At 32.9% G+C, this 13,309-nt stretch overlaps 1 protein-coding gene across 1 annotated transcript; it reads right to left on the bottom strand.

The window, feature by feature from the left end:
* Window positions 1-292: 292 nt before the first annotated feature.
* Window positions 293-3,795, bottom strand: LOC147385032 (uncharacterized). The gene is made up of 5 exons (XM_086424729.1): window positions 3,071-3,795; window positions 2,898-2,974; window positions 2,735-2,771; window positions 2,528-2,630; window positions 293-2,407 (listed from the first exon to the last, which is right to left on the bottom strand). The coding sequence occupies exons 1-5, from the start codon at window positions 3,336-3,338 to the stop codon at window positions 1,822-1,824; spliced, it is 1,071 nt and encodes a 356-aa protein (XP_086280855.1). The 5' UTR covers window positions 3,339-3,795; the 3' UTR covers window positions 293-1,821.
* Between the last annotated feature and the right edge of the window lie 9,514 nt (window positions 3,796-13,309).

Below are 13,309 nucleotides of genomic sequence, written 5' to 3'. Positions count from 1 at the left end.
CTCTCCACAATGTATACAGTAGATTCTTATTAGAAGGAAGGAACTTGTTTGACTACTCCCTAGATAATCTATTTTTTTTCGATTATGGAGATGCTCAATCACATTTTCTAAATATGGAAATGTTCATATATTAATTTTGATAAAGGAAGAGCAGCTACAATTGAAGGCAGAAAATAGCAAGCAAACCTCTAAAATTTATGATAATAGATGATATATCTAAATTGAGAAGTTGGATCAAAGAATATGGGTGGAGCAACCTCCTGAGAAAATCTTCAAAATTATAAAAACCCTCTAGCATATAAATATCTGAATAAGCACCTAAAATTAATAGAAAATAATAAGATAATTCATTTCCTACAAATTTACTAAAAACTGCTTGTTTTTTCCCTTCAACTAGCCTGTCTAATGGATTCAAATCATCATCACAATGAATGTCCATGTCAGCAAACTCAGTTTAACACAGTCAATTTCTTATGTTTTCATCTTAGTGAACAAAGTGACCTTACATCACTGTATCCCTTCAACAAATCCTAACTCTTGTCCTAAGAGAAAATCTTGAAAATTTGTAATTAACCCCCCAACATATAAAGTTTCTAAACAAACCTTAAAATAGGTAGAAAATAATAAGATACCTCTCTTCCTACAAATTTACCTAAACTTGCTATTTTACTTCGAACTTACAGTATTTTGTGTTCACATCATCAGCACAATAAAATCCAAGTCAGCAAAGTCATGAACTTTACGCATGGGAGAGTAAATATCTCATGCTCATATTGTATTACCTATTAACAGTTGTAAATCCCTTCAATAAATCCTAACCCTTGTTCTAAGACAATATCATCTAAATTACAAAGTAATTATCTATAACAGTAGTTACTATGTAAACCCTAAAATAAGTAGAAAATAATAAGAAACTCCTATCCTACAAATTTACCTAAAGTTGCCCCTATTCTTCAACTGGCTGTATTTTGGATTCACACCATCACCACAACAATGTCCATGTCATCAAAGTTAACTTTACACATGGCACAGTCAATGTCTCATGCTGATCACATTGCTTCCACCTGTTATGCTGAGAAAATCATTATCTCCGCCAGCTAGTTGGAAAAATCTTAACATTATATGCCTAGGCTTTTGGAGAGAATTCCTACACAGCTCTTTTTATACTTTAGGCAAGTTCTCTCTTCTTTCTTTGAGAGATTGATTTTTTTCACTGAGAGATTGATGATTTAGCAGATCTCCTATTAATAAACTTGATAATTAGATTGATTTCAAATGTATGAAAATCTCTCTTCTGTCTCTATAAGAAAATTAACTCTGATTATGTGTGAAGGCATTAAGTTTGAATAAAAGGGTGGGGCCCTCTAACCCCAGCTTACTGATCAAAAGAAGGAAAAAAAAAAAAAAGGAAAAGTAACTCTGGAACATTGAGTGAAAACCAAAAGAATATTATGTTTAAAAAAAAAACCTACATTTAAATTTATGCATCTTAACTGAGAAAGATAATAAGGTTGGCACTTGTTGTCCTAAACTTCATTTTGTTTATCTTTCTAAGGTTACCTCCAACCTTCATACAGTATCACTAAGCCAATTTGCATGGATGTTAAGAACCCTATATCAAAGTTGAAGTGCCAAAAATATTTGGATTTAAAATCAACTACATTTACTTCTTTGACACCATGTAGCTTGATAATGCAAACAAAACAATTAAAAACAGCAAAAGAGGAACAAGTGGTGATTTTACCTTGTTTGCTGACAATTGCAACAATCTACATAGTCTTTTGAACAAGTACCTCAATATCTCACTTAGAATTGTCTCATTCATATAGTCAGATCTAGAGTACTTGCCATTCTTGCAGGCTCCCTACTATCATCTTCATCCTTCAACCTGCTAACCTTCAAAGATGAAGATGATGAGAACAAGCAAAGAGATAAATCACTATCAACTCCATCATCCTCCAAACCTTTGTGGCACTCATCATGTCTTGATCTTGATGGCATCTTTAGAGAAAGATTCAGATCAAGATCACAATCGGATGCCTTTCTCTTCACAGTGTTTCTCTCTTGTTGTGTTGTTTTCCAGTCTGTTTTTCGGGTTTCTATGTTCGAAAAATTCACTTTCTCTCTTCCACTTCCTTGCAATTGGGTTATGAAGTTGGGTTCCATTGGGCATGATCTGAATTGGGGTTTACAGGAATCGCGGTCAGAAAATATTTGAAGGTCTTCTAGGGACTCATGGGTTGTAGTTCTTGTTTTTTCATTGGACGTCGAAGTACCTATATGAAATCCCCAATTAGGTGTGTTCCTTCCAATAACCCTCTCCGCTACCGACTCATAAAACTGAGGCCTAGCCCCATCGTTCACAATCCCATTCATGCAAGGCCTAGATATCCAGTTCCCATGAGTACTGCAGCAAACATCACCATATATACTTGATACATAAAACATCTTATAGTGAGATGAAGACAATCAAAAGAAGAAGAATATAAACTATGTATGATTAAGAGTGTTAATTAAACTTCCATACCTGAGACTTGAAGTTGGCCTTTGATTGAAACCTTGTAGCATGGGGAGTTGACTAAGGTTGTAAATATGGTGATTAACACCCTCCATAAGGCCCCGATGATTGGCTATATTTGTGATACAAATTGGTGATCAGAAATATCCCTTGGCACACTTATCACAAACTCTAATTTCATATTTTTCAAAGAACTGTTAGAAGAAATTGGTGTACCTTGGCTAGGGTCTTCATTCTTCTTGCTCCTATGCATCTAGAGCGATAAACAAATCCCCAAGGAATAAAAGAAGGGGAAAGGAAAAAAAAATTATTCAATGAGTAAAATAAAACAATTGGAATAAGAAATTGTTAGGTTTATGGGTTTTACTGATCAAATTACCTGTAAATGGCTCTTCACATGAGCGATGTTAAGACCTTTGATGTTCATCAGTTGAAGCACCAGCTTAGGTGTTGCTCCTGCACCCAAAAAAAAGAATGTTCATAAAGGAAATTTCTCCTTTAATTGGTAAATCAACATCATCAGAGAGTTAATTAAGAGACTTAAAAACTCACTCTCTTGTCCACCAAGTCTTTCAACTGCGTTAATGAAACATAAATGGAGCTCTGGTGTCCATCGAAGCCTTGGCATCTTGGAGCGAACATACTGTCGTATCCCACTGGAGCTTGCCTTTCTATCGTTCTCCTCAACTGTGCTATTACTTGAACTGCTTCCATTTCTAGGCTTCCCATCATCATTTACCTCCTCTTCCTCATCCTCCTTGTCATAAGGGTTAGTTGTCTTAGAACCTTCACTACTACCACTTTCCTCACTTTTCTTCATCTCTTTCTCTTTTCTTTTTTGGGGTTCCAAGTTGAAAGTCTGGGCAGACAAATGAATAAGAGAGAGAGAGAGAGACTTAATTACAATTAATTAAGACTACAACACAATAATTAGGCAATAGGGTCTCTCTAGGTAAACAAAGAATCAAAACCTTTCTTCTAGTATTCGAAAATAGAAAGCCAATTAAGCCAGAGAGAATAGGTAAATTAGACGAATTTTGTTAACTAATCTTGACAAAAAATGATCTAGTATCCCCAAATAGATAGCAAAATTATCCCTCAGAGAGAACTTATTTTGATCATTGTAGATAGTCTGATAAATTAGGAGAATTCTAAGTAAGCTTGTGAAGAGATGATTTACTAAAGAACCAGAAAGAAGATATGTGAATTGAAACCCTAATAAAGGACAGAGAAAAAGAATTACCCCTCTTTCTCTTTTACTGTGTTTCTCTCTTCCTTCTTGTATGGATGTCTACAAATATGTATGTGTAACATGCATGCTATGTATTGTATATATATGTATGTATGTATGATATATGACATACACGTATATGGCCTGTAAAAAGTTTGGGCTTGTGGAGACATGCATGTAAAAAAAGAAAAAGAGAGAGCATGTGTGGGATCACGTTACTGACTATTTGATGCCGACTGTCTCTGATACCGACACAAAGTTGGGAAAAATGGCACTCTCTTTCCGTCGAGAATCACGGATTTGTCCCCACTCAGAACTTACGATTGCCACGTCATCATTAATTAAGCCCTCCAACCAACTATTTTTCCTTTCTGGAGATTCCTACAGTTTGTTTGGCAACGAAAACAATATTGAACCATGCCCATTTCTATCATTTCCAGGGACAATTTAAGAAACCCCGTTATTCTTTTTGGGAACAATTTAAATAGATTACCAAATATAACCCTCTGATTTCTATTCAATTCAATGTTTTAGTTTCCGACCGATAATCAAATTGAAATATTATTCAAATGGTCAGACCGAGGTTCAATACAATTGGACCGATTTGCATTTTTTAACTAATTTTAATATATAAAAAAGAGTCGTGATACTCTGATGTCCCCCTTTGACATACACCCCCCATCACAAAATTATAGATCATTTGTCTCATGATACATAAGTAAAAGATTTATGATTTTGCATATCTTGAGGAAAATGAATCATGGCTCTCTAATAGAGGCATAGGGGGATGTCAAAAAATCATTATTCATATAAAAATTAGAAATAGAAAAAGAAAGTTTTTGTAGTAGAATGATTCATGGGACAATAATTGCGATAAAATTTATGATAATGATTTTTTGTAAATCACTTTTGATGGGATTACAAGTTTCGGAATGGGTTGATTTTTTATAAGGATGATCATCCTCATAAAAAATCAACCAATTCCGAAACTTCTAACCCAAATTTATAAATTCAAGGATCGTGGATAATTAATTTTTTTGTAAATCATTTTGACTGTTATTAAAAGAATCTTTAATAGAGTCATGATGCTCGTTCCAAGAGCTGGCCCCACCAAATTATCAGTTAATATCAACGAGATGGGTTGATCATCCCACCCCCCTATAAAAAAAAAAATAATACCATGTTTGTGCTTAGATATATATCTAACATCAGTTTAGTGTCTTGAGAGAGTTAGTGTCTGGTGTTGTACAATATCATAACCTGAAAATATGCCACTTGTCGGACAAATATGAATCTGATGTCATCTCTCGTCAGCATCACGCTTCGTTTCAAGCAGTCAGGCTTTAAGTCCTGTCTTATCTTCAACTTGGCAGATAACTTCTAAAAGGAGAAGCAGTCTTATGTATCATATTTATGATTAATAATCACCTGGACAATTATCACATTCTAGAAATTCAATAGAAAGATCCAAGGGAGCTCTCATGAGTTGTGTTAGATACATAAATTTGTGTCTATTGCTATAGTCACAGAGTCGGACTACTGATTTAAAATAGGAAAGGATAACTTTGGAAAAAGCATCCAACACCGGAAAAAATACAATGAAAATAACAGATAAATATATATATATATATATGTGATGAAAATTCATAAAATCAAGTTATTATCATTAAATCCTACATTTTTACATTAATGAATTATTAAAATCTATTATGTATTAAATCCCACATTTAAAATAAAAAAAAAGTGTACTTAATTTTTTTTCTATGAAAAAAAAGGGAATAAAATGATTTTTTTTGTTACAAATGAAAAATCATGTTTTTTAATCATTTTAATTGTTAGAGATGCAAGATGCATTTTAAATACTTTTTTTTTTTTATAAATGTTGCTTTTTGTTACTATGCCTATAAGTCCTTTATAAAAAAGTCATGCTATACTGGCATCTTACAACACTGTTGTGCAGAGAATTATCGATTTTCCTCCAATGTATAATACTTGTATCTTGAGAAAAAACATTTATGATTATGTGTGCACTACTATGTCAATACAATGCCAGGGGTAGTGTTGTAGGAAATTAATTAGTGTTGCATTTCTCTTTATAAAAATTTAGAATAGTACTATTTAGGGATATTCCTTGGGACTCTTTACAAAAGGGTACCCCTAGAAAATTTGTATTAGTCTCTCAGAAGCTTGTGCTTTTCTACTCATATTGGCCGTATGTTTGATGTTGTTCCTCAAATGTCATTTGAGGTTAAAAAAGTTCAATCGAATTATGACCAACAAATTTCAATAACATAGGAAAAAAAAAGGTGATTGTAACACACCCTTCCATGTTATGTTGAATATTTGAGATATCAAATGCTCTCAAAGTGAAGACACACACTCCTTGACATATATATAGGTCTACAATCAGATTACAAAAAAGATATCCATAATATCATCTCCAAGCTCTTGACCTCTAGTGATAATTATGTTTACATTCAATCTCTTTTAGAAACCCCCTTAATTAGTTTAGGTGAAAACCCAAAAATCCTATCTTGTTCTTGACATTTGAATGTTGAAAAATATAGTACTAAGGTTGAAGATGACGGGAAAAATAATTTACGTTATATATTGAAAATGTACTAATTTTGGACAAAAAATCAAGGGTTTTTAGCTGATTAGATCATTTGTTATAGCGGTTCAGAGTAAAACGAGGTTGAATTAGTAGCATATCTTCAGTCTGAAAACACATAGATATTTCAAATATTCACCAAAATGGATCGGATATTACAACCAGCATGGTCATGATCATCCAATTGTTTTGACTTATTGATCTAGTAGATCGTTCACTAGAATGTGCCAAGTAACATTCCTTCCATACCATGGGCAACTATAGACAGTAAATTAAAGTCTAGTCATGGACATCTTGATTCTTGACACAGTCCAAGTCAACCTGTATTGTAGAAAAATGGAAACAAATTTATTGATTTTGTGATCAAAATTCATCCTAGTTGGGAAAAAGTTGTGGACTATTCTATAATGGTGAGCTGATGTTGGTTCACTGCTTGTGAAGGTTATTAAAAACTCATATTGGTCTGAAAAGATTCACCACAAGCCCCCAACCTGTAAAGTCAACCCCCAACAGTACCATTGTTTCTTCCTTTAAACGTTGTTTATTGCATGAGAATACGTGAAACCTATTAATGCGGATCTAACATGATATGAGAATAAGCATGTATGTCCTTCTCTACATGTTCCACCATCATGTGTCCATCATCCATGCATTAGATTTTATTTTTAAGAGATTTAATGATTGTAGATCGGACGGTCATGGTCATTTGATCAGCTTCAGTTTTCTACCATGAAATTAATATTATATGGTTCATCTTTCTCTTGTATTGTGTAACCTATTACATATTATTCAAGTCCCCAGGACCACCTACACCTATCTATATGAATGACACGTCGAAAACATGATCAGAACATGCCGCAAGAAAGTAGAACACAAAATTATATAAACCTTAAAAAATAAAATATTTTCTCCATCAATCACGCATTTAAATTTGGTTATTTGGTAACCGTCAATTTTTGAATTCTACGATCAGGCAAAAACTTGATTTCTTCTGTTATCTATCTAAATTTAATATAAACCACGGGCCCTAGAAGGCTTATGTGTCATTTAGGCCAGTGTTACGTGGCCCAAATGGGGATCTTACTATCCACTCCACATGGTCTTTCGGTCCATATAACATTTTTCCTAAACTTATATACTAATAACAGGATCCATAACTTAAAAAATAAATAAATAAATAAACATTGTGCGCCAGGACTGATTTATATTTACTTAAGAATTAAAAATAATAATGTTTTTCAAAAATTGCCTTATTTTTTTCAGATTTTGGCTCCTTTTGAATTAAAGACTTCATTAAAAAGTCCAATTAGTTGGGCCTAGATGGACAGCCTCAAATTTTGAAAACCCTAGAAGAGTGTTCATCGTTCTCTTTAATCGTTCTCATTCTTGTAACCTTCTAAATGGCTCTATCCTTTTATTCTTTTATTTTTTAACGATCTTCTCTTTTTCATCTTATTTATCATCATGGATCCTTCAAAACATTATTGTACGTCATACTTCTATAAATTTAGATAATAAATATTATTATTTGGTTAATTTAGACATATATCCCTTTGGGTTTTGGTGAATATTTGAGATAACCGTATTCTTTGAAGATGAGGAATTAAAACAAGGTATAATGGATTTAAAAAAATTAATAAATAAATGAAGGTTTTTGACTAAAGGATGAAGAGGAAGGCATTAGGTCATTTTCTCTTAGCCTCCCAAAGAAGACCATGGTCAAGGGGTATCTCATCAATCTGAAAATGTGGCCTATCTCAAATATTCACCAAAACCCAGAGTACGTCTATGCCATTGCCGAGCCACCTAACACCTGTATCAAAGAATCAGGATTTCTTTACAAATCTATTTTTAAAAAATGTATATAAATAGGTGATCATGCAGAAATTATATATATTATACTAGTCTTCACATTAAGAATAAGCATGGTTTGAAGAGAATATACTTAAAATAATAAATATAATTTTATATTGGGCTCAAAGGTATATATTGTCTCCTTTTCAAGCATTCTAAATGTCCTACATCTCACCTATCTTGACCAACATGTGAGCACACTTCATCTCGGATCCTCAATTGCCTTTTATTTAAGCTACAATTTCTCTTCATGGTCTTATTATTGTTCTTTTGATAAGCCTTATTCTCATTATTTTTATTAGCTATTATTAAATTGTATGGATGAGGTGGTCATAACCATACTTTAGGAGGCAAACATATTTTGTTGAGAAAATCACTGAAACAGCTATTTATAGTCAAACCATTTTTCCTAAGCATTTGATAATCAAAATTGATAATATATATGTTTAATATTGTTGTCTTTTTATAAAAATAAAGGAAGTTAATTTAGGAAAAAAATGTACATATTTCAAATATAATAATAATAAATGTAAATTATTCCAACCAAAATTAAACCAAGTTATGATCAATTTGACAATTTCTCTGTCCAAACAATATTAGTTCAGTTTATGAATTCCATTTCATTCAACTTCATTTATTTATTTATTTTTTAAATATTCATTCTTTTATTATTATCATTCTTTCAAATGAAAAAGGTCATTTTAAACATGAACTCATAGCAAATAAGGAAATCTAAACTATTTTATAGAAAATATTTTATTAGGGTATGTTTGATGAGTCGTGTTGGAGTGACCTCAGGCTGGAACATCATATTGGTCTTCTTGATGTGAAAGTGGATAGGAACCATAGATGCTTTATCAATCATATCTCGATGAAAATCATTTATGGTTCACATACACTTTCACATAAAGAAGTGCAAAATGAGGTTCCAATTTGAGGTCACTTTAGCATTATTCATGTTTAATTGCATGGAAAGTGAATTTTCATGGAATTGGAATCCATGGAAAAATAGTAGAAAATGGGTAGAGTTGGAAAATCAAATTCCATGTTTGATTTCATTTTTAAAAAATCAAAGGAAGAAGGAGAGAGGGAGAGGGTTGGGGCAGAGGAGAAGGAAGAAGAATAGAGGAAGAGGGTCGGTGCGGATAGGAAAAGAGTTGTGGTGAAGGGAGGAAGATGAAGGGGAGAGGGGAGGAGGGGGAGAGAGAAAGGAAGTGGTCGGCGATGGCGATGGCAACAGAGATGGTGGATGTGATGGTGGTGGTGGGGAAGAAGAAGATATGAAGTTAGAGTTTTGATTTAGAGATGGACCAAGGGTGGATTTCATTTTTGCATATGTATAGGTGGGAAAATGAAATTCAGGTTTTGTAGGACTATTAGAGGAGGGTGGAAAACCATTTTCCATGTACATTCAAATATACCCTTAGTCTTAGTTTGTGTAGTGTTAGGGTATATGTGTGAAGCACATCATTGCCATTGAGGCCTTGTATCAAACTGCATTTCAATGGCCCACACCACACAAATATAATCCCAATTATCCTAATCATATTATTGTAGACACCAAATTTGTCAAGTTATATAATGATCCATACATCTCTCATATTAACTAAAGGCGCTTAAAAGCTATAAATAGATCACTAGTACAACAAACAAAAAAAAGAATTATATATCGATTTTTAAATGATGGCCAATATAGGAGTGATCACAATGTGAAAAAAGCCCATTTTTAATAGACCAAGGTGTCGAAATTTTCATTGTCGGTTTTTTTTTTCGATGCACCGAACCTTCAAATTAATGGAGGATGAGAGAAATTCAATGATTCTAAACTGTCAAATCTAGGGAACATAAAAATTTTCAACAGTCCTCGATTGTCAAAATTCAATTTCTAAAATTTGTGGTCTTTGGCCCATCAAATTTTCTAGTTTTCATGTAGTGGATGTCTATCCTTTGAATGAAAAAGTGCACATAAAAGGGGGGTTTTAAACATCGGTTTTTTCAAAAACCGATGTTAAAAGTCTTACACATTTTGGTGCAATCCCTCCACTTGTGAAAACTACACTTTATATGTCATTTTTTTAAAGCTAATGTCTATTAAAAATGATGTTTAAAGTCCTTTTTTTTTGTAGTAGTAGTAGTATCCCACACGTCTAGATCAAGCCTGTTGAAGGGGAATAAGTTTTCCATGGTTCAATCCTAGGTTCCAAGACATCATTTATGATCAAAGCATGCCCAAGATATCTACGTAACCACTAGGTTCACATACCAAATAAACATGGCCAAAGAAATATGATGGAGAGTTGACAAGAGATCTCCTCCAAATCATTGACATGATTATCAAAATAGAGAGCAACAGAATGTAGGTTATACAACTAAGTCGTAATATTAATCCATTATTAGGCTAACAAATCAATTAATATGTTTGAATGTAGGTTATATTATATAGATATAAGTGGCAGTTTCAACCCATGATTAGGCTAACAAATCAATTAAAATGCCTGAGTCTAAGAACCAAATATCCAGATCAATTGCCCCAACATGCAAGGAGATGTGTGCCACCAAAAATTCTTAAAAATATAAAATTTTAAATGCCACCAATAACTAGATTCGGACATCCTCATCACTATACTAACTGAGAAAGAACTAATTTATTAATAATTCTTGGATCATTATTACATAAAATCATAGGGCATATATTTATATATTACACCAATTAAGATATAAAAGGTAGGTCTAATATAAATATCATAATTGACCTAAATCACTCCTAATAATTAAATTTAAACATTTTAATTACTAACATTCCTAATGTGAAAAATCTTAATTGATTTACTAAATATATCATTTTACATGACAATGTATACTTTTTGTGATGAGATATTTTTACAATGATACACATATCTCATCGATCATAATATGATGCATCTTATTCTCTAACACCAACATCCTCTAATTTGGGAATAAAGTAATCTAATGACAATCGACTCTCCTCACTTGTTCACCGAAGAACACCATCTTTCAACAATAAAGGTATTTGATGAATCGAACATCATTTTCTTCCTAAGATTATGACTATTATTTGAGGAGAACATTCCACTGAGATTATATAACAGAGATCTATACTTCCATTTTCATTCGAAACATATCATTTGTCATCTTATTTTGTTAATCCTAAAGAAAAGAAAAAACTTGTTGTCTTCAACCTTATCTTTCATATGATCAACTAGGTCCAATGGATGGCATCAGCCTGTCACTACAGTTTCTAGACTAGGATTTCTATCACAAGTTGCACTTTTTAATTTAAGACACCAATATTCCACCTATCAATGGGTTAAGATTATTTTTTTCTCCTCTTAAAAAAGGGAGAAAAGACATTAGATCTAAAAGAGTTTTATGAAAGATATTGGCAGATGAAGATCTTCATTTGAAAAGCTGTTTTAAGTATTCTTCCTCCCAGTTGACAAAAGTAGTCGTCTACCAGCAATGTAGATTCCATTATTTTATTCATGATGTCACTTTTGTGTATATTATATTAGTCACTTATATATTTATTAATGGAGACAAGTTAGCAACTCCCAATAAGGTAAGTATTCCATTAAGAATTCCACGAGAGTCTTATTTGAAATTAAATAAAGATACACTAAAAAAATCTTGATTCGAAGGGTTATTAAAAATAAAAATATAATGAAAACCCTTGCATGAGAAAGCTGAGAAGAAGAGCCTCAAGAAGCTACCAAATAATCCATTAAAAAAACGAGAAGAAGAAGAAGTCTTCAAAACAAATAATTTTTAGGATGTGGGATGAGCATGACAATACATACAGAGGTCCACATTATATTTTGGTTTTATTAGTTTACCACGAAAATATTTTATGAGGAAATCATTTGCTCAGAAAATTATTATTTGCCCATGTTTGATTAGGACAGTTGGATTTCAATAGTGAAAATATTTATCTGTGATATTGGCAATTTGGATTTCAATGGGAAATCATTCTTGGGAAAATGCTGAAACTAATTCTGGTAAATTTGCATTTTCAGGAGTGATTTTTTCCTACAACTTTTTATTGCAAACAAACATACCTTAACGCCAAGACTCTCTAGAGACTAGAGCTAGAGGTGGAAGAGGAAAGATTCTCACTGCCCTTACCAATCCAATATCGACCAACGACCAAGTGAGGGTCCTCTTTCAGGGCATCCTCTTTGGGCTTAAGGGGATAGAAGATTAAAAACAATAAAGTTGGAGGGGTTCTAATGGAAAAGAGGAGAAGAAAAAAAATATTTGAATCCAACTAATTTGAAACATGATCAAATTTCCATTTGATTTTGATATGTTACTTAGTGCAGCACCTATTTTCAATTCAAATAATTTGATCTTAGAAATATTATTATCACATTAACTGGAATTTTATTAACCTTGTTCTAAGTTCTATATTTCAACGGCCACGCCACTTGAATTTAAACAATGCTAATCAATTTGTGCCACTTCCTTGATCATCAAACAAAGATGATCATGATAATGAGAAAGGAAAAGTGTTTCCAAAATTAGAGTTAGGGTTTGGGTTAAGGCTTGGAAAAGAGATCGAAATTGGCCTTATGAGTAAGGCTTCAATAACACCAAGAACCATGTGCTTTGTATAGAATTTGGTTCTTATGTGGATTTCATTCAATAATAAGAAATGGGTGTTTGGTTGCTAGGACATCCATGTATTGGAACGAGAGCGTTAGTGCATTGCATCCGAATGGATCAGTACATGAAAAAAGGGTAAATTCAACGCCAAGGTCCATTGAATTTGGTTAAATCAAGTAAATTTGATGGGCCTTGGCATCGAATTTACCCCTTTTTTTTTCATGTAGTGGGTGTTTGGCTGCAAGTTTCGAGACATGGAGCCCAAAAGATCCTCATTAGGCCAACAGCATCTTTCAAAGTAGAATGTGATTCAAACACCTTCCTTTGACATGTCCAAGATGAGAACTCGTCTAAATATAATGCATCCAAGGTACACTACATTGGAACGGGGTTTGGCTTATATATCTATGGGTATAGTCCTTCAGATAAAAATTTATCTGAAGCACAATTTATGTCCAAATCCTCATATCCA

Source organism: Akebia trifoliata, chromosome 15 (assembly GCF_017979445.1).
Source record: "Akebia trifoliata isolate Shusen 1 chromosome 15, ASM1797944v1, whole genome shotgun sequence".
Taxonomy (NCBI): domain Eukaryota; kingdom Viridiplantae; phylum Streptophyta; class Magnoliopsida; order Ranunculales; family Lardizabalaceae; genus Akebia; species Akebia trifoliata.
Note: the sequence above shows the minus strand (reverse complement) of the source record. Positions and strands in the feature narration are given on the sequence as shown.